General features: G+C 46.4%; 9 protein-coding genes across 9 annotated transcripts; 3 read left to right on the forward strand and 6 right to left on the reverse strand.

The window, feature by feature from the left end:
• Positions 1-235: 235 nt before the first annotated feature.
• N7511_003154 (cupin domain-containing protein) lies at positions 236-695 on the forward strand (the record flags this gene model as incomplete). Its single annotated transcript, XM_057125579.1, has 2 exons — positions 236-261; positions 320-695. 2 exons carry the CDS (start codon positions 236-238, stop codon positions 693-695), a joined length of 402 nt encoding a protein of 133 aa, XP_056987738.1.
• Positions 696-1641: 946 nt separating this feature from the next.
• abr2 (laccase abr2) lies at positions 1642-3653 on the forward strand (the record flags this gene model as incomplete). The annotated part of the gene is made up of 6 exons (XM_057125580.1): positions 1642-1833; positions 1882-1937; positions 1994-2164; positions 2214-2384; positions 2433-2555; positions 2606-3653. 6 exons carry the CDS (start codon positions 1642-1644, stop codon positions 3651-3653), a joined length of 1761 nt encoding a protein of 586 aa, XP_056987739.1.
• Positions 3654-3972: 319 nt separating this feature from the next.
• On the forward strand, positions 3973-4429 carry N7511_003156 (uncharacterized protein; the record flags this gene model as incomplete). The annotated part of the gene is made up of 3 exons (XM_057125581.1): positions 3973-4090; positions 4151-4257; positions 4316-4429. 3 exons carry the CDS (start codon positions 3973-3975, stop codon positions 4427-4429), a joined length of 339 nt encoding a protein of 112 aa, XP_056987740.1.
• A 200-nt stretch (positions 4430-4629) lies between these two features.
• N7511_003157 (putative C6 transcription factor) lies at positions 4630-6462 on the reverse strand (the record flags this gene model as incomplete). The annotated part of the gene is made up of 3 exons (XM_057125582.1): positions 4630-5206; positions 5258-5547; positions 5602-6462. 3 exons carry the CDS (start codon positions 6460-6462, stop codon positions 4630-4632), a joined length of 1728 nt encoding a protein of 575 aa, XP_056987741.1.
• A 931-nt stretch (positions 6463-7393) lies between these two features.
• Positions 7394-8416, reverse strand: N7511_003158 (alpha/beta hydrolase fold protein; the record flags this gene model as incomplete). Its single annotated transcript, XM_057125583.1, has 1 exon — positions 7394-8416. One exon carries the CDS (start codon positions 8414-8416, stop codon positions 7394-7396), a length of 1023 nt encoding a protein of 340 aa, XP_056987742.1.
• Positions 8417-8910: 494 nt separating this feature from the next.
• N7511_003159 (uncharacterized protein) lies at positions 8911-10642 on the reverse strand (the record flags this gene model as incomplete). Its single annotated transcript, XM_057125584.1, has 3 exons — positions 8911-9319; positions 9369-10337; positions 10392-10642. Coding segments are annotated over 3 exons (1629 nt in total), but the record flags the coding sequence as incomplete, so codon positions are not given.
• Positions 10643-11617: 975 nt separating this feature from the next.
• Positions 11618-13045, reverse strand: N7511_003160 (uncharacterized protein; the record flags this gene model as incomplete). The annotated part of the gene is made up of 1 exon (XM_057125585.1): positions 11618-13045. One exon carries the CDS (start codon positions 13043-13045, stop codon positions 11618-11620), a length of 1428 nt encoding a protein of 475 aa, XP_056987744.1.
• A 467-nt stretch (positions 13046-13512) lies between these two features.
• On the reverse strand, positions 13513-14482 carry N7511_003161 (uncharacterized protein; the record flags this gene model as incomplete). The annotated part of the gene is made up of 2 exons (XM_057125586.1): positions 13513-14149; positions 14205-14482. The coding sequence occupies 2 exons, from the start codon at positions 14480-14482 to the stop codon at positions 13513-13515; spliced, it is 915 nt and encodes a 304-aa protein (XP_056987745.1).
• A 1862-nt stretch (positions 14483-16344) lies between these two features.
• Positions 16345-18638, reverse strand: N7511_003162 (sodium:solute symporter family protein; the record flags this gene model as incomplete). Its single annotated transcript, XM_057125587.1, has 4 exons — positions 16345-17649; positions 17707-17984; positions 18041-18302; positions 18351-18638. The coding sequence occupies 4 exons, from the start codon at positions 18636-18638 to the stop codon at positions 16345-16347; spliced, it is 2133 nt and encodes a 710-aa protein (XP_056987746.1).
• Positions 18639-18882: the final 244 nt, after the last annotated feature.

Raw genomic sequence — 18882 nt, forward strand, 5'->3', positions numbered from 1 at the left:
CTACCTTCAGGTTCCCAACAAATGACACCCGACTGTTTGCCACATTGTAGGCTATACGGAATCACTTGTTCCACATGAGCTGACTGAAAAGTGGTTGCCAATTCATTCTGTTGGGCGATCGGTTTACTATATATATTTCGCAAAATTTCCAACAAATTTAATTCACAAAACTACACTCGACAACAGCAACAATATCATTCATATCTTTTAATTCTGAACCGAAGCCCATTCCAAGATGCAGGAACCTACATATGACCCCAGGTAAGATTTCAGGCACAAGAAAACAAACCAATTGAGCACTAAGCTGATACCTACTTAGCCGACCCATGCCGGCCCTCGAGATCGCCTTCTCATACCATCTAGTGGGCATCCCAAATAAGAGCATTGTCAGTCTTCGCGTGGAGTTCCCTCCCAACGGCTCTACTCCTCCTCACCGACACGGCGGAGCCAACGTCGGAGCATACCTTCTCAAGGGCACCCTTCTCAATAAGATGAACGACGATCCAATGAAGACTATCCCGGAGGGAGGAAGCTGGTTCGAGGCACCTGGATGTCATCATCGCATCAGTGATAATGCTAGCAAGACTGAGCCAGCAACTCTGATCGCAACCATGATCACAGATACCGACGTCTTTGAAAGGGACGGTATGGCTGCTCTCATTCAGATTGATGAAGAGTATAGGCCTGCGGCATAATTATGAGGCTTGAAATTGGAACAGATAATTACTTTGCAGTTTACGTCCGTGGAATGCATGTCAATATTATGTATCGTGGGAACCCGGAGAGATTTCTTGTTTTCAAGCTATATGATGCATTTCGTGAACAAAAAAAAAACACTTACTCTGTTTCTTTCTGAGGGATCTTTTACAGAATCCAGGCTGCAAACTTGTGGTAATTATGCCTCCTTGGGGGGTTGTTCCGTAAGTGTTCCGTAAGGGGTTATTGTGTATATTTGATAAGACGACGGAGTCACGATCATCAACCGTTGTTTCCTAGGTACCACTCGGGGTTGACAAGAGCTACGATTATAACCATCAACAGTTTTTTATGCCATTATGTCTGATAGCGATTCCGAGTGTTAGGATCTGGACCTCCCTTGCGGCACATTCCGGTCGGTAAATTAGCCCGGCGAAACAAACAGGGACACGAGCAGATACCTTTCATTTGGTCTACGTTTTCGTTCCTTGGAGCCAGAAAATGAAGGAAATCTGGTTTCTACCAATGAATTAATGCCGAGTAATTTGTATCTTCGAGTGGCATCTCTTGAGCCAGGTGCAGCGACGACAGGAATTGCCATGATCTGCCAGACCTAGCCCAAACGGGAATGAAAGTTCGATTTGACCTCAATCCTCCAACATCATAGTTGGAGGACATGAGCTGGTACAGAGTTTCAATCATAAAAATAAATATTGTGCTCCGGATTTGGGACCGAACTCAAGTTCTCGTGGCTGAAAACAATGTTCAATGCAAGGGCCCGCTGTTTTCAATTCGGAGGAATGTAAGAATTGTGTCGCTTGGCAACTATGAAGGAGCTAAGCACGGCCTGGTTATAAGACTTGCAGGGAGACATGTGCTATATACACTCTTGCGGGGGAAACTTGTCGTTTCACTATCTGGGATTGCACCCACTAACTTTACACAATGCTGCACGCGAAGTCCTTGTTCCTGACTGTCATGGGCCTAGCTGCCTGCGGTCAGGCAGCCAAGGTTCACTTTGATCTTGACCTTACATGGCAGAGGGGCTCACCCAACGGAGTCGAGAGGGATATGATCTTTATCAATGATCGCTTTCCAGGCCCACCATTGATCCTGGATGAAGGAGATGAAGTCACAGTAAGTTCAATCTTGCTTCCATTTGAGAGATATACTGAAAGAAAATAGATCGAGGTGACCAATCACTTGCCATTCAATACATCTGTCCATTTCCATGGCATTGAGTAAGACCTCCGCGGACACAAACATCAGAGAAGCGCACAATTCTTAACTATTTCAGACAATTCAACACCCCATGGGCGGATGGAGTATCAGGTCTATCGCAATGGGCGATAAAGCCTGGTGAGAAATACCGGTACCAGTGGAAAGCTACAACCTATGGCACATACTGGTATCATGCCCACGACAAAGACAGAATAATGGACGGTCTCTACGGTGGCATTCGTATTCGGTGAGCATTCATCAGTCTGATTTTCTTGCGCCTCTAACGAAAGATCTAGCCCATCTGCCGACCGAGACTCTCCATTCTCAATGATCTCCAATGACCCTGCCGATATCCAGGCCATGACCAAGGCTGCTCATGATGCCCAGTTGGTCATAATGTCTGACTGGGACCATCTCGCATCCGACGACTACATGAATGCCTTGAAAAGCTCGGGATACGATATTTTGTAAGAATTCTAACATCCAAGGCAAAGGAAGACACTCACAATTAGCAGTTGCTCAGACAGCATTCTCATCGACGGAGCAGGCTCTGTATACTGCAAAGATCCTGACTATTTGACCAACCTCCAGCCACCTCAAGTAAGAGCGGTCGTTAGTGAGCCTTTGACAGATAAAGGGTGAGTTCATATTATACTTGACTGACCTGAAAGCCACTAACACTAGGCAGATGCGACCCGTTCATGGCTGTTCTACAAGGTAACTGGGAACACCACCCAGAGCTACTTCCTGCGGGATTGAACTCCGGATGCGTGCCTAGCGAGGGCCCAACTTCCGCCTTTGAAGTGTCACCTGAAGCTAGATGGGCCAGTCTCAACTTCATCAGTGCAGCAAGTCTCAAATCGCTGATCTTTTCCATTGATGAGCACCCAATGTATATCTACGAGGTAGATGGACGTTACATTGAGCCGCAGCTTGCGCATCAGGTTTCAATTTATAACGGAGAGCGTTACTCTGCTATGATCAAACTGGATAAGGAACCTGGCAGCTACACGATCCGGGTCGCTGGTCACGATAACCAGGTCATCTCTGGCTACGCCACTCTTTCCTACAAGGGCGGCGAACAAAACACGCGTGAATCAACCGCATACATTGACTACGGTGGTAGTAACACTACAGCCTCTGTCATTGATCTTGATACCAGAAATCTGCCACCATATCCTGCTATCCTGCCCGCGGAGGATAGTGACGATTTCCATCTTCTAACCCTCGGGCGGATCAACTCATCTTGGGAATGGACTTTGGACGGAACAACCTTCCTGCCTGCTAATCTGAATGAGATGGAGCCAGTCATCCTCAATCCCAAAGCACCCGGCTTGGATTCTGCGCTCAAGATTGAGACCCTGAATGGTTCTTGGGTAGACATTGTGTTCCAGCTCGCCATCCCAGAGCCAACCAAGCTTCAGCCACCACACCCCATGCACAAGCATTCTAATAAGGCATTTGTGATTGGCAGTGCAATGGGCAACTTTGAGTGGAACTCTATTGCGGAAGCAAAAGAAAGCAGTCCGGACAGCTTCTTCAAAACGCCTGTCTACCGGGATACGTTTGTTACTGCGCCAAATGGAGTAGCCTGGATCGCTATTCGTTATCAAGTTGTGAACCCAGGTCCATTCCTCTTGCATTGCCATATGGAGACGCACTTCATGTCGGGAATGGGAATGATTTTGCTAGATGGTGTGGATGCTTGGCCTGAAGTTCCTCCTCAGCATCTATAGATCGCTTGAACTTCGTTTTCTACAATTTCCTTTTCTGTCATTGATACACGTGATGTTTATTTTTAATTGGCTCGTCAATATAATCATCTGCCTTTGATCAACCTGCTCTGGTGTATGAGCACCGCTGACGTCATCATTGTTTGTTTGGAGAATGGCTCTCGACTCATTCGGTGATATACGAGTCGAGACTCATGATGGTAATGGGTCTGACATCATATTCGTATTCATAGCCATGGTTCCTGCCTGAGCTCTTCTTTTAATATGAAACTTGAATGAACACCAGAATCAGCAAGCTGCAATAGGACACATTTCTCAAAACATGAATAACGTTCTGATCAAACGATACATCACAAGGTCGTCCGCTTCATATCTTCCGAGACTGAGTCGAGCCTCTGTGCAAACGAAGGCTGAGCCCCCGAACAAGGCAGAAGATGCGCGTACGGCTGTCCTGACTCCCTTGGAACCTCTGCAGCATAACTGACATTCTGGATTCGCAGTAAACGTCGGTGCCTCATTCCCGGATGATTTCGAAGATTCTCCTTTGAAGTCGGAGATCCTTAAGCGCAGAAACAAAAATCCAGGTGTGGAGGAGTCGTATCATCCAGTAAGCACATTGCCTTGCACCTTGTGTCGTCAGTTTTCACTGATCATTTGACCTGTAGACTATGGAAGACATATACGACAGTGTTCGAGGGAAGAATCCCGCTGATAGGAAGCAGCCAGCCAAGCCTGCTCCCAAAGACCCAGAGCGGGAACCCGAACTGGATGAAATGTGAATATTGCTATTCAAATCGAAAAATTATGGCGCAAGTATTTCACCGGCTGTATGTACTTCTTGTTTTGCAATTAATTGTTAGTTTCTGTTGAATGGATGTTATCAAGGATGTTTCAGAATTCAGTCACCACATTTGGAAAGATGTTCGACCCAGGATATGGAAGAAATAATCATTGTAGTATAGAAACCTGAAAGTCTTCACTAAATACAATGCATATCAGGCTCGTTGACTCCAGATGTGCCCGCATCGAAGAAGGCACAGAAGTCAAAGTTCCCGTCCGGGAGCATGTCCAAAGCAGGTATATCCATAGAAGGAGGATTCGGGAGAGCTAATTCGAATGTAGGGAAATTAACAGGGGCATCCTTCGCCAGCGATAATAACTCTCGAGCAACAATCCCAATTTCGCGGTAAGTTCTCTTTCCAAGAACCCAGTGCTCACTGAGATGTTTCAGAGTTCCCATCATAAGTCGAATCTTCTCACGGCTTTGTGACAGTCTCTGGCCATGATAGATAAATCTACAAGCTGACAGATGTGCGATGGCCAGGTTGGCGATCATGCAAATGATGAATGGAGAGTGCGATTTCATGTTCGTTGGCAGAGTCAGCAGTTCATCGATGCTGTCTATGGCCGTCGTGCATTTTAGTGTGTGAAGGTCTTTTTCCTTTGCGTTATTGCATTTCAGTTGCTCTGATGGTGCCATTGGAGCACAGCGCGAGACGGATTCGATTGCACTGTGAGTCAATGCGGACAGGGGTCGGTGAATTTCAACAGTGTAGCTAGACCCATGTCAGAAATCCATTATATCGGTAAAGCAATAAAATACTCACGTGTGCATGATAAATAATGCCTTGAACATGACTTCATCGACAGATCCATCGGGCCGAATAGGATCTCTCTTCGAAGGAGGTAGCAAACTGTACCAAGCTCGGATGCAGGTATCAGAAGCCGAAGCCATTGCTATGTATAATTGAGAGTCTGTTGTACTCCCCGGCGATAAAGCCCGATCAATTCCAAGAGTCAGGCCGATGAGTTCCGCATATGACGAGAAATTAGAGTCGTATTCCGTGAAAAATTCCCGGTTTTCATAATCTTCAATAGATCTTGGAAGTGGGATATTCTGATGACAATGTCAGATCAAAAACAGCAAATATAAGCAGAAATGTTCACTTACTCCAGTTTCGTAATCATCTTCTTCACACGGGAGATCCGTAGTAATATTAGTCCCACTAGTTCGGAACGGATACGTGTGCGTACTGCCTGCGATGTGGGCGTCGGTGATGTAGATCACCCACCAAGTGCGTCTCAAGCTTTCCTCAAGGAGAGGATCACCATAACCATAGGTCCTAGAATACTCCTTCTTATTCATTCCAATGGATACTGCCATGCGAATTGTTTCATCAAGTAGCTCAACGCCTCGTTCTGGCTCATTGCACCAATAAACGACGATGGCAAATAGAAGTACAGCTTGAATATCGAAAGTCGTGAGGGAGCGAGTGGTAAGGCGAATCTCGCTCACTGCATCATTTGCCCACTGGTACCATATTTCAGATGGCCTCGAGCTGTCAAAAATCGACCCAACATAGCACAACACCCGAAGAAGGGGTTGAATTGTCGGATCGATGAGTCGCTGCTTCAACGCATGAAGTGGCAGGATACAGGGGTGTGCCGCATGAAATGAGTCATAATATAATGCCAAATACTGAGAACTAAAATTGAGTGATGCTTCAGTTTCCCCGGTAGCTGCAGTTGAAGATGATGGCGAGGTATTAGATGCTTGAAAATGGCTGTCCAGTGAGGACTCAATAGAGCTTTCAGGGACTGGAGCTTCAGCCGGGTATGTCGAATGCTTTACTTTTGGGTTCCCACGCCGACGTGAAGGAAGATAAACACACTCTTTTGCCTCCGTCTCACAGCGCGTGCATATTGGTTTTTGGCCGTCACAACGCACATGCTTATAGCGACATTGCGCACAAGACAAGGAGTTTCGCGTTGTGCGTTTTGTGGCACTCTTCTTACCCGGAGTGTCTGCCATTTATCAGAAAAAAAGACAGCTGAGATGAAGAATATTGGTCAAATGTTAGGAAGTTTTGAAAATAGATTCGACTCCGGGTATGGACGAGTCGCAGATTAGTCATACGGGATCGCCACCACCTGGGCAGCCTTGGAGCACATGAGGCTATGAAGCTGACGAAAACTCACTGATTATAGCCCATATCTCTAGTTGGTGACGAGTCAAATATGAATCGTAAGCCCGGAGAATGGGGTAAGCGAAGTAAGCGCCAAGTCGCAAAGTTCCCCTCGGTTGCCAAGTAAATCGTGCTGACTCTACCTCGTTATAAATGCCCTTAGTGGTCTAGCATACTACGCATAAAGAATAAGCAATAAACGTGATATTTTAAATCTGTTTACCACTATTCACATTGAAATATCGCAACACTTTCATGAGCACCTCGAAATCCAGAGTTTGATGTAGTATGAAGCTCTATAGCTAAACCAAGCGAGACCAGAGCCCGGGAAAACTCAACCATTACATTTGGGAATTAACGTGCCATGTATTCCATTGCGCTTCACGGTGATAGTATGACTTTCGTCGATAACGGAAAATAAACCATTCACAAGCCGATAAATATTGACCCAGCACAACGATGCAAATGTTCGTTTTAGAAGACCCAAACAAGAAATTGTCGGCAGCGACGATCACGCGAGGTCAGAGAGAACGCTGGACACTGCGCACCAGGAATTAGTTTTCTCATTGTTGTAAATTCGACGTAAGGCAGTTGTGGGAGATAGGTATCGCTATTTGGCGTCAATCTGGTCGCAAATGCAGCGCCCAAGTCTCTTGTTCTGGGTTAAGTATATTTAGACTTGTCTCTTTAACTGAACAAGAAAATTCTCGAGCAAAACTGATTAAATAGAGTTTCTAGTTGACAGCTGATCCCGGTTGTAGTCTTTGTATGCTAGAATTATGCCAATGTTTTCTTCATCAACCACTGATGTGCCTCATTGTAAACTTCTTCAGTCCTTGCCATTTCAAGCGATATCCGCTTAGGATCCCTTAAGATGGTTGTCGTAAAACCGTGTGAACACCCCATGGCAAGAGTCCATTTATATTTTTCTGTCTCGAATGGTTCATCTTGGTTCTCCTTATGTTCCAAGTCAGCAAGCTCATGAATCATTTGCTGAGCCTCAAACCGCAACATATCCCATTGTGCGCCTACACAGTAGATATAAGGCGGCAGATCCTCTCTTTTTGCATAACACGGACTGAGCAAAGGATCGCGTCTATTTTGACCCGGGGAAACAAAGGCCCAGTCAAACCACCAAGAGGTCGTCTCAAGAGTATCTGTAGGTCCGTCGGAATATGGCCGCAGAGCCAGTTTCTCATCTGGCGGGATACTAAAATCAACCGTAGGATAATAGATGATAGAAGCCTTGACGATGCCCTTCAGGCCAGGAAGCTGCGACGCTGAAAGTGCTAATTGGCCCCCTGCGCTAAAGCCTCCTATCACCACCCGGTCTTGATCAATTGGTAGAGTTTCATCTGCGAGAATGGCAGTGGCAAGCGCATGAATGTCGTAAGATGCAGTTGGGAATGGATACAATGGGGCTTTCCGATAGCTGAGGCTCACAACCATCATTCCAGTTCGTGCTGCCCAGGACGAAGAGAATCCATCGTCCAGCTCTGCATCAAATGAAGCGAAGCCACCACCATGAATGTTGAAATACAAAGGAAGAAGCTGCCCAGGCTTATAACCTGGCGGGAAAAAGATTCGGCACTGGAGACGCGATCGGCATGGATAGTATTTAATGAGTGCTGGTCGAGTTGCAGGCCCCAGGGGGTACAGAAACCTGCGCACAACAAAGAATGTAATGGCAAAGAATTTGAAAGCCCACAACCAGATGAAGCAATTGATGCGATGCCACAGGGAGAGTCTGACTTTTGGCAGTGGGGGAGATGGCATGTCGCCCTTTTGCAGATTTCCCATTTTGAAAATGGCCAAGAGTGTAGATGTTGGGGACGCAAAAGATGGAAGCGCAAGAGATAAGGCAGTCAGCAAAATCTCAACGTACGCTGAATTTGATTAGTTCGCTTATGGGCCTCATGGAGCTATTTGGCCCCCAAAAGCCCCCTAAACACACTTATCAGATCATCTAGAAGCCGACCACCGGAAAAGCAAAACTTGGACTCTTGCAGCAAGTTCGTTGCCTAGAAAACATTGAGCAATTTTATTGTTGCACCTTTTGTTGTCTTATTATTGCACTCGGCTTAGGATATCATCAAAGAAACGTGTTTTGGAAGAGGTCGCTTTTCTGGTTCGTTAAGCAGGGCGAATTCAACAATCAGAGACCAGAGTCAGGGAGTGGGAATGAATAAGAACGACAAAGGTCAAGTATGGGTACAGCTTTGTTGATTCAGCAAAGGCAAGCAGGAAGACGAGATAAAATTAGACAAAGACATGAATGTAACTATATGGAGGTGTTAGGTTTTTGGCGACCGATTGGACTCAATCTCTTGCGCAACAGTCACATCGCTGTCCCAACACTTGAATTTGCGAGTTGGGAGCCTCAAAGCAAACATGCGATCGATCTCCATAGGTGTCCTACCTTTCATCTCTGGAACAGACAGCCATGAAATAATGATTCCGACCGCAGCGAAACCAGCCATAACGAATCCAGTCTTTGCGCGCAGATTTCCTTCATCGGAATTATAAATATACGGCAAGATAATTGCGAATACAGCCGTACCAACACCCGAAGTAAACCATCCAATACCTTGGGCTTTGGCTCGGAGTTGAAGTGAGGATGTCTCAGATGCGACAACATGAGCTGCGGGCCATGATCCCAGACCGGAGACCATCGTAACGACCATCATGGTGATGGATGTGTACCTGTCACGAAGTTAGATTGATTTCTTAGACGTCAGGAATGAGATATTACCAGATCATCACAGTCCCGGTAAAGCATCCCGCAATCCCCATCGCTAGCCACAACACCATAGCAGTGCCTAGAGTCCCCAAAATGAGAGAACGTCTGCCAAAGGCATTCAAAGTCCACAGACTGACCACATTTGCAATCAACCCCAACCCAATTCCCAAGATTAAGAAAATCAAACTATTCGTTGAGCTCATACCCACGACCTGCATAAAATATGAAGCATTGGCCAATAGCTGCAGCCCAAACATTTGCGGTATCAGATTTGCAAAAGCGACAATCCACGTCCTTCGAGCGTTGACTCCTTGAAAACAATCAATATATCGATGCGTCTTCTTCTCTTCCTGCTCTATCAGGATAGATGCCTGCAACTCGTGAATAACAGCCTGCGAGTCAATGCTTGCCGTGTCGAGCTTCCTCTGTGCCGTCAAAGCAGCCTCAGTCCTACCCTTTCTCAAAAGCCACGTCGGACTCTCAGGCAAAATAATCGCCAACACAAGCGGCACAGCCGAAAACGGCCACTGGGATGCAAAACAGATACGGTATGCTTCAGGGCCCTTGTGCTTCAATGAAGTATAGACAACGATAGACCCAATAAGCTGGCCAAGAAGCGTGAAAATCGGATAAAACGCAATGATAGGCCCTCTGAGAACAACAGGAAGCACTTCCGACATGTATGTCTGCGTGACACAGAGAAGAATACCAATGCATATCCCTTGAAAAAGTTTACCCGCGAAGAAAACACCGCGACGCGATTCAATGCCGTCAGGCAGATCGGAAATATAGCAGATGGCAATTGCAATCGCCGAAAGGAAGCTACCGATCGCAAGAGTCAAGCGACGACCACGGCGATCTTGATAATAACCACCGAGAATAGAGCCAATCATCAAGCCGATGCAACTTGAGACGTTCCAAAGGGAGAGCCACATTGATGGTATGATGTATTTGCCGTCAAGCTCTTTCCCGAAAACTAGCCTGTTTCATGTGAGTAAGAATTAAGCTAGTTGCAGGGAGGATTGGAGGATATACTGAAATTGAGGCATCGCGGCCACTGTTCCCACGATGACAAGATCATATCCGTAAAGTAGGATTGCAGAACTCAGAGCCAGACAGTATCCCACGATTCTCGGCCATTTTTTGAGCGAGTGCCACAGTGGAATATACGACTTGTTGTTACCGGTAGAAATAGGAGAGATGTCTTCCATGCATTCAAGACTTTCTCTACTGAATTTCGCCATGTTTAAGTCTGCACTCAGGGTTAAAGTAGAAACGGGAAAGTCCCCTTTATTAAAGGTGCAGCAAAGTATCGGCAGGTAAAAAAAACCCGTATGCAACTCCTAGGGCGGGGGAAAGGTCAGTGCCGAGGATTGTTATCAAATGTCACACACGATGTGATGCAATATCAGTGCAACTAAGAATCTATACCATCTTTGTAATTGGCTCCTTGAGTCGATAACGATAATTTCAATTTTGAAGGAAAAGTTGAAGCATTGACCGTGATTTGCAAAGAATACCGGGACAGCTTCATGTCATTTCTTCCTCTTTGGGGATAAGGTCCGCCCCCGCACATTTGCCAAGTGGTCGACTACCAGAGTTAGGCCATCGCTTAGATGCATTTGGCTTTCTTTCATTACTTTCGAAGCTATTGATACGTCAGAAAGGTTGATCAGGTGAGGGTTTTGCATTTGCTGCGGGCTATATTGAAACTGGACGCCACTATCTCTGCTGAAAACTGCAGTACAGTATGGGTATTCCGAAACCCAGACGTTTTATGCTCATGGTTTGGGAATATAAGATGGTGGTTTATTTCATGTAATTCAGTTTGACACTGGAGTTGAAAATCTCGTCTCCCGCAGACTTTCCAAGAGTTTTCAAGCGCCATGCTCGTTGAAAGCTCTCACGAGCTACGGGAAGAGTTACCACATTTGTGGAAGCAAATGATACGATTCTAGACCCATGGCTTCCTCTGGCACCGGGGAACTTACAGTAGGTTTATTCAAAGAATTACCTGACTGCGACAAAATAACCCAACGAATACGGGAGGGTTTCCGGGACAAACAAAGAACAAGAACCTTCTCTCAACATTGGGAAAAGAACGAGTATCTTGGCACTCCAATAGATTGGCTATAAAGGTAAGCTTGTCGGGCAGGGGGCTTTGATTGGTGCTAAGTATTCATATTTGAGACTCTCTATCGTGCCAGGGTTCTGTTCTTGATGACTCTCCTTTAGATCGGGTCATGTCTCTTTCAACAGCATCAAAGCCCATCCGATTCCGACCGAGCCTCTCTCTTCTCCTCCAGATCCCTCAGGCGCTTTCGTGTAGCTTCGATCTCATTGTCCAGTTCCGCAGATGACGCGATTCGATATTTGAGTGTTAAAATCCCGGCAGAAATCACGAGAAGTGCAATCGAGACTAGATACGCCCACTGACCAACCTGCTGTGGACTCTCCTGCGATGGGCCGTCATTGTAAAGAGTCCACTCAGCCCATGCGACAAACGCAACAATAGTAAATGGGCTGATAATCATACTGAACAGCATGCCGAACAGAATGCCAGCATCAACTGCGACGTGTAGAAACGCCTTGATAAACTGCCAGGTAAGAAACGGCCGAAGTCTTTGCCAAACAGATGGTCTCTTGGCGGCATGTGCCACTGTGCCGCCGTCTTCCTTTCCCGTATTCTCCTCCACAGGACGTTTAATTCCATTGCGAATATCTTCTTTGAAGCCGTTCCAAATCCTCCGTCGAGCTTTCCAGATAACAACAATCTGGGAAGAAGGGATTCGTGATTTGTAAGGAAGAAACCTGAAAACCAGCAAAAGGCAGTTGAGAACCAGGCACAGAATAATGAGACTGTAGATATACCGCTTGGAGTACAGAATCTTGTTCCAGAAGCCATGCGAAGACGGAGCTGAAGAGTCCTCTGTAGCAGGAGTCGAGTGCAAAGACTCTGGTTGGCGTAAAATCTGGGTAGTGTTGAAGCAAGGATTAAAACAAATATCTCCTATCTGACCCCAGGCCGAGATATTTGAAAATGTTCTCCAAACACTGCTATTCCAGGTTGAAGTCCTCCAGGAAGACTGCCAACCGTCGTTTGAGGTGTCGTCATATGGAGGAATGTCAGGGTAGCAAAACATGTACTGCGTCGGAGTGTTTGGTATTTGTGCGGCATAGATCAGAGCGCAAATCGAGCCGGCCAGCATGAGTATGTTCCAGAGATAGAACAGGAGGTTGCGGGCACGATCGTGTGTCAAGACCCGGGACCAGGCTTGAAGTGGTAGAAACACGAGGTATCCAGTCACGACAATGGCAAGAACCGCATCGGCGTCCAGCTCCAAAGATGCAGGTGCAAGCATAACTTGATCTGTTTCAGTAACCAATTGAGGGAACTCCTTGATCAGAGTTGTATTTGCAGATATGAACGGAATAGTGACTGGACTAGGAGACTGAGGCTTTTGTTGGGCGGAAACGAGGATGAAGGCTTGAATTGCTGCCGTTCCTGCGTATGTCGCCGCAGCTCCCAGGAAAACGTCTGCCAGCCATCCTGTCCATCGAGTAGCGCAGCTTGCAAGGATGAGTGCATAGAAAAGGTATCGAGGGCATGAGTTGTAAATTGTGCTAATGGGGTAGTAGCAGAGTGTCTCTTGGGCGATGAACAGGGGTGTCCCTGTGCTGGGATCCATCGGTGCGATCCCCTTAGCAGTATGATAGGAAGAAACCCCGAGGGAGTTGATTCTACATAATAACTGTTGTATTAAACATCTTATTGTTTAGAACGTGCCGATCTTGTATTCTTTTGGTTCAGATCACTCCTTGCTTTCCATTTGCCGCTTCTGCCTGGAGTGAAGTCTCAGTCCTGACGTCATACATTCTACTATAAACGAGATATTTTGGAGAGCATTTTCAAACCCATTTTGCAACCCAAGTCGCAAAATACTTCATTGGGTTGAAGGGACTTTAATTATCTAAAATGTTTGTGTGTCTTTATTCATTACGCATAAAGTAGGCAACTAATCTCGAAGGTCTCAAATTGTAAGATTAACATGGCAACAATGCCGTCGTGCTTATGTGAAAGCTCACTTCTATAAAAACAAATCGCTCAATTGAAACCGATCTCCATCTTCTAACCCAAAGTCGACCAACACTGATATCACTTTCTCCTGTCATTGATCGTATCCACGATGAACATCACCAGTAGGTATATAGGACCACCACGACGTTTGGGGCGTTGCGCCTTTTCCCTGCGAGAGCCCTGACCCTGATAGGTACCATTTTCCATCTCAATCGAGGCACCCTGTCCATCAGAGACACTAGGCTGGTGGGAGTACTCCACACTGGGCCGCACTTGAAGTGTAAGGCCAATTCCAAGACACACAAGGACAATAACAATCTCTTCCAAGACAGTCATGACCAACTGGATCGTGACATTTCCCGAAAGCATGCTGAACTGGGTCTTGTGACCAAATGCGTAGATGAATGAGTAGATCAGTCGAACGAGAATCAGAGGGAGTGAGATTCCAACTGCAAGCAGAAGACGATGTTCTCCATCCTCGATGCTACTAGACCGACTCGCAATCAGGAGGAGCAGAATGCAGGCTCCAATCCAGGTGACCAAAAAGAGGACTAAGGCAACTTGTGTCTCGGTATTGATCATGCCGTGGGTGATATCGCTATTCTCGGTGTTTCCGACAATGCTGACGATCAAGGCAACCAGGGAGATAAGACTGACGCCTCGGAAGAGCATAGGGGAGAGGGGCTTGGCAGTTTTTCGCATGATGGAATCGTTTCTAAATAAGGGGTTAGTATCTGACCAGGTATTTGAGGACAGATAATGTCACTTACGCTCGCGACAGGAGACCTATACAAGCCAGGATCAATGGTGATATGCCCAGTGACGTGCAGACAGCCCATGTGATATAAAGGTTGATATTTGAAGGCGCGCTTATTGTTGCAAGATAGCACGCTGCACCAATGATGCGGGCCAGAGAGAAAACAACAAAGAAGTACCATCCAGAACTCTTCTTGAAGCCATGGTGAAATGCCATCCAAAGTGCGAGAAGTAACGTAGGGCTGTAAACAATGATCTCTAGGATTGAGATTCCATGGCGGTAGTCGATCATGATGGCTGATGCAATATATTAAAAGTCACGATGATGTAGAGTGTAATGAATGCTTTGCTCTTGAATGCTGCTTGATTGATGGGTGTTGGGCTGCTATTTAACCATCTACATCCTCCTGCTCGCACTCATATCCCAAATAGGGTTGCTCAGCTTCCTGAGGCTGTGCCTTCAAATTCGAGGCCAGAGCTACGCGCCCTAAGAAAATATAAGATTGTGGATCTGTGTTCTATTTTGCAGGGCTGCTGACTTCAGAAGGCTTAGTGCATGGGGACCAATCATGCCACGCTCTGTCCTGTCTCTTCGCATTCCTAGCCTAATTAGGTTTAGCGCTTACCTAGAAAGGGTTTTGCAGCAATGTAACAGAAACGGTTTCTATACTATGCTCACCTAATCCATTCTGCAAAAGAAATTGAGAGACATGACTCTGATTCAGTATTTTGTCAGCGAGTTAGGCCTTAGCTCGAATCCCAATAAATCGCTTACCATCTCACAATTATGTTAAAATGGTCGCTATAGCGGCTTTCCTGCTCGGACCCACATACAACTTTTCACCAACTGCATACTTAATCGGGACTAGCGCAACCGCATGGCCCTGCGCCTCAACTTGAAGCCACTGTTGCCTGAATTGAGTATCGACGTGGAACGCGCATCATCGCAATCTCGGGTTCGCCGACCTGGATTGAAACTACGCCGTGTGGAGAAATGAAGAATTATGATGGGCTCAGTATTACATCCTCTGGTCAGTATGAATTCAGGCAGAAATTTGCTGTTTAACTTCAACGCATACTTCCCAGCTTTCCAAGGGAAGTATATGTCCTGTAGATATCGGCTGTACTTCGGAATCTCTTACTGCTAAGACATTTCGAGAGTCAGCTGTTATTAATCTGATTTAATCCCATCATTTTAGCATAATCTTCACGCTCGCGCCACATGTCCCGCAGAGCCTCATTAATGGATTACCCTTCAAGGCCACACTTATGGTAAGGAGTTTTCCATAATCACGATCATTACATTTGCCGCGGCTACTGTTTCCGGGCTGTTTATTCTGTAGATGTAGCTTGCTGTTTTCGAATAACAGATTGTTATGACCGTGAAGCTAGAAATGAAAATTCTCATGACTTAGTAGGACCAAGATCATAACTCAGTCCTGCTCGTGGTCTTTCCCGTCTACAAGAAACGTATTGAGAATGGAGAAACACACAAAATGTTAACAAGTGGTGTGGACTTAACTGCAAGACGATCTATATGAATGTTGTCTCAAATCGCCACACTCAGTCAAATGAAAAGTCTTCCCCATTCGATTCTCCAACCTCGGCAGAGGTAAGCAAGAAGTATGGACGATATCTGTCTATGTTCCAAGCCGTCTGCTACACCACATCCTCCTTCGACGGTGAGAAATCCTTGAGCCCAGTCAAAACAAACCCATTATCTAACAGTAATAGGCTTTCTCGGGCCTCTTCTTGAGATTACTGGGTTAGAATTTTGAGAGCTTCGTTTTGGCCAGAGCAAATTGCCAATCAAGAAGTGGAACTTGCGATGATTAAGTTGAGAAAGAGCGTTGTATTGGCCGGGAGGTGGGAGAACATGCAGGCTTTAAAGAGGCGCACTGTGCTTTCTAAGAGGGAAGGGCCAGCTATGTCACGAATACGCTATTGACTCCCCTCTATTAATACGTAGTCTGGTATCGTGGTCAGCGTAGGTGCGCACTAACTTACTACCATTTACTCTGGAACATGGCAACTTGGGCGTTCTAGGCATGTGAAGAGTAAAAAGAGTTCAATGACACCTTTGAAGTAAATGATGGAAGTGACAGACTCATGCAGACTGTATCAAGTATGAGTCTAAATAGCACTGTCGTGAAACTAAGCTGCTCGTTTCTTGCTAGTATACCCTGACAAGGTCGTCCATATACCCCGAGCACCAATCGCTATCTCACGTCGTCCATCATACAGTGGATAAATAACAACAGCCCCAAATGCGCCGAACTGCCAAATGATCGACACTGTTATCCAGCCAGCAAAGAACTGTTTGGTAAAAATGTAGTCACGATAGAGAGGTAGTGGCCAAGCAACAAAAGTGACCAATACAATGGCTACAAACATGTAGCAGGCAATTTTCAGCCACCGATACAGCTCTTTCAGAGTGGCGTCGTCAAACGGATGCTGGATATTTTCCAAGGTAATTTCGATTGAGCCAGGCGATGAGAGAGTCGCTGGTGTTGCCTTCTCGTGGGCACCAACGTGCTCAGGGTCTGCGTTCGCTTCGGGCATGTTGTCAGAGACTGGCGTTACGGATCCCGTGGCTCGCTTCGCATCATTTTTGTCCTCTTCGCTGCTTTCATTGAGTGTATTTGTGTCCGAGGCTGGATGAATCTGGGCTTCATCTGCAAGCTCAATGCGCAGGAATTCCCTCCAGTCGAATGTGTAAGGGTTGTAAAGCGACAGGATTACTGAATATATTGCGGGTGAAAAGAAAGATGCAATAGCAGCGTAGAGAGCGGGATAGTTGTTTGACGTAGCAGCGATATCGACAGCACCGTACATCGACTTGGCTGATGCAAGCCAAACAGCTAGACCAGTGAAAAAGCCAAGAACCGGGGACACAATCGCGGCCAATCTGGTCTGGCGAGACCAGAACAAGGTGAAAATAAGCGGTATGATCCCAGGACATGAGATAATGGGTCGCATATAACTAATCCAAGTCATATTGGCACCGCCGTAGTTCATCGCGATCGAGATGCCTGTGATGAACACGCCATGAATCACCACGGTTAAATGGCTGACTCGCACAAGCTGTTTGTCTGTTACCTTTGGATTGAGGTAAGTCTTGTAGAGATCATATGATAGGATACTGCTGACAGCAATCATGGACGATGAGATCGTGCTGGTCAAGGCCATGAACAGGAGGAAGAAGAATCCTATAATGCCTTTGTCCCCGATCAGGGCCTTGATCGTGTATGGCATAACCATTCCCATGCTGATTTCTGTCGATGTGAGAGTACCTGGGTACGTTGGGAAGATTGGAGTGTTATGGATTGCTCGGGCGGTTAATCCAATGACTGTTCCCAGGCCCCATGGGATGCCAAAGACCGCCACGGCGGCGATATTGTATCCTGGTACTGTGGCTTGGACTTCGGTTGCGAATGACTTTTGCCAGAACGCCGTGTCCTAATTGATAGGTCAGTCTCAAATATGCTTCTTGCGTCGAAATAAGTATTCACTTACCATAACAACGAGGGCCAGGTTTCCAAACTTGAGAATCAGTCCCCAAATTATAGCGTTCTTGGATTTAAATGTGAGAAGTGAACCCTCATAATTTCCTGGGATATAATTTTCGCCAGCTGTTGCAACCACCTTATCGTAAAGGCCGCCTAGTCCACCGACCTCTGCGTTAGTCAAAACGGCGATCGTGAAGTAAATAATGAGGATCAATGCAATGGCCGTGTGTAAAAAGTCGGTCAGGAATGTAGCCTTCAGGCCACCCACTGCCGTATAAAGAACCACTGCCGCGCGCCGAGTTAGAATTCCGTCACACAGATGCATAATACTCATAACACACCTCCAAGTGGAATCAGGATGGTAGCAGCAACGAAGTGCATTCCAGATACACCGTATATCAGCTGAGATCCTGTCATGATCATAGACGCGCAACCAAACACATTGTTCACCAGATTGAGCACAATAAAAATGAGATGTCCAATCTTGCCATATCGCATGCGAACAATCTCCAGGGAAGTATGGGCATAGGGCACTCGAATCTTGGCCATTACCCCAAGAGCGGCCATCAATGCGATCTGGAAGCAAAGACCAGATCCCCACCACTAAACATTTGTCAGGCGCGCATGACTTCTAAAGCAAGGAAGACGTACCAAAGGAACTGCAAGTCCATATCTATAACACATAGCAGCCGCCAAGACTGTCTCGTTAATCCACATCCACGACGAGAACACCGCCGAAGCAGTCAACCCTGTACCAACAGATCGATTGGCCACCATGAACATTTCAGATTTCCCAGAATCCTCTGCTAGGTAGGTCTTTTGGACCTTCACTGCGATCAGAATCACACCACAAAAGACGACGCCAAGCCCAATCAGGAGGCCGTAGGCCGCCCCTTGGGATATTAGCGCCAGCTTGGCCGTATCTATCGTGTTCGACATGATTTTTGCTATGTTAAGAAAGCCATGGTGAATTGTGCAAGTCCAAGAATATTTAAAGTCCACAGGGTCCATATCGTGAATGCCCAGCATTTGGAATTTGAATCTGCAGCCAATGAAAACCTCCCGTGTCTTCGCAGAACAACCAACCATGCGGGTGTATTGCTCTCACGTCGTCCATGTTTGCAATTGCGTTATGTAGGTAAATTCGGCCAGACACGGGCATAAAGTGTAGAGCCAAGGCTAT

The sequence above is a fragment of the Penicillium nucicola genome (assembly GCF_028828085.1).
Source record: "Penicillium nucicola strain IBT 29836 chromosome Unknown utg000002l, whole genome shotgun sequence".
In the NCBI taxonomy this organism is placed as follows: domain Eukaryota; kingdom Fungi; phylum Ascomycota; class Eurotiomycetes; order Eurotiales; family Aspergillaceae; genus Penicillium; species Penicillium nucicola.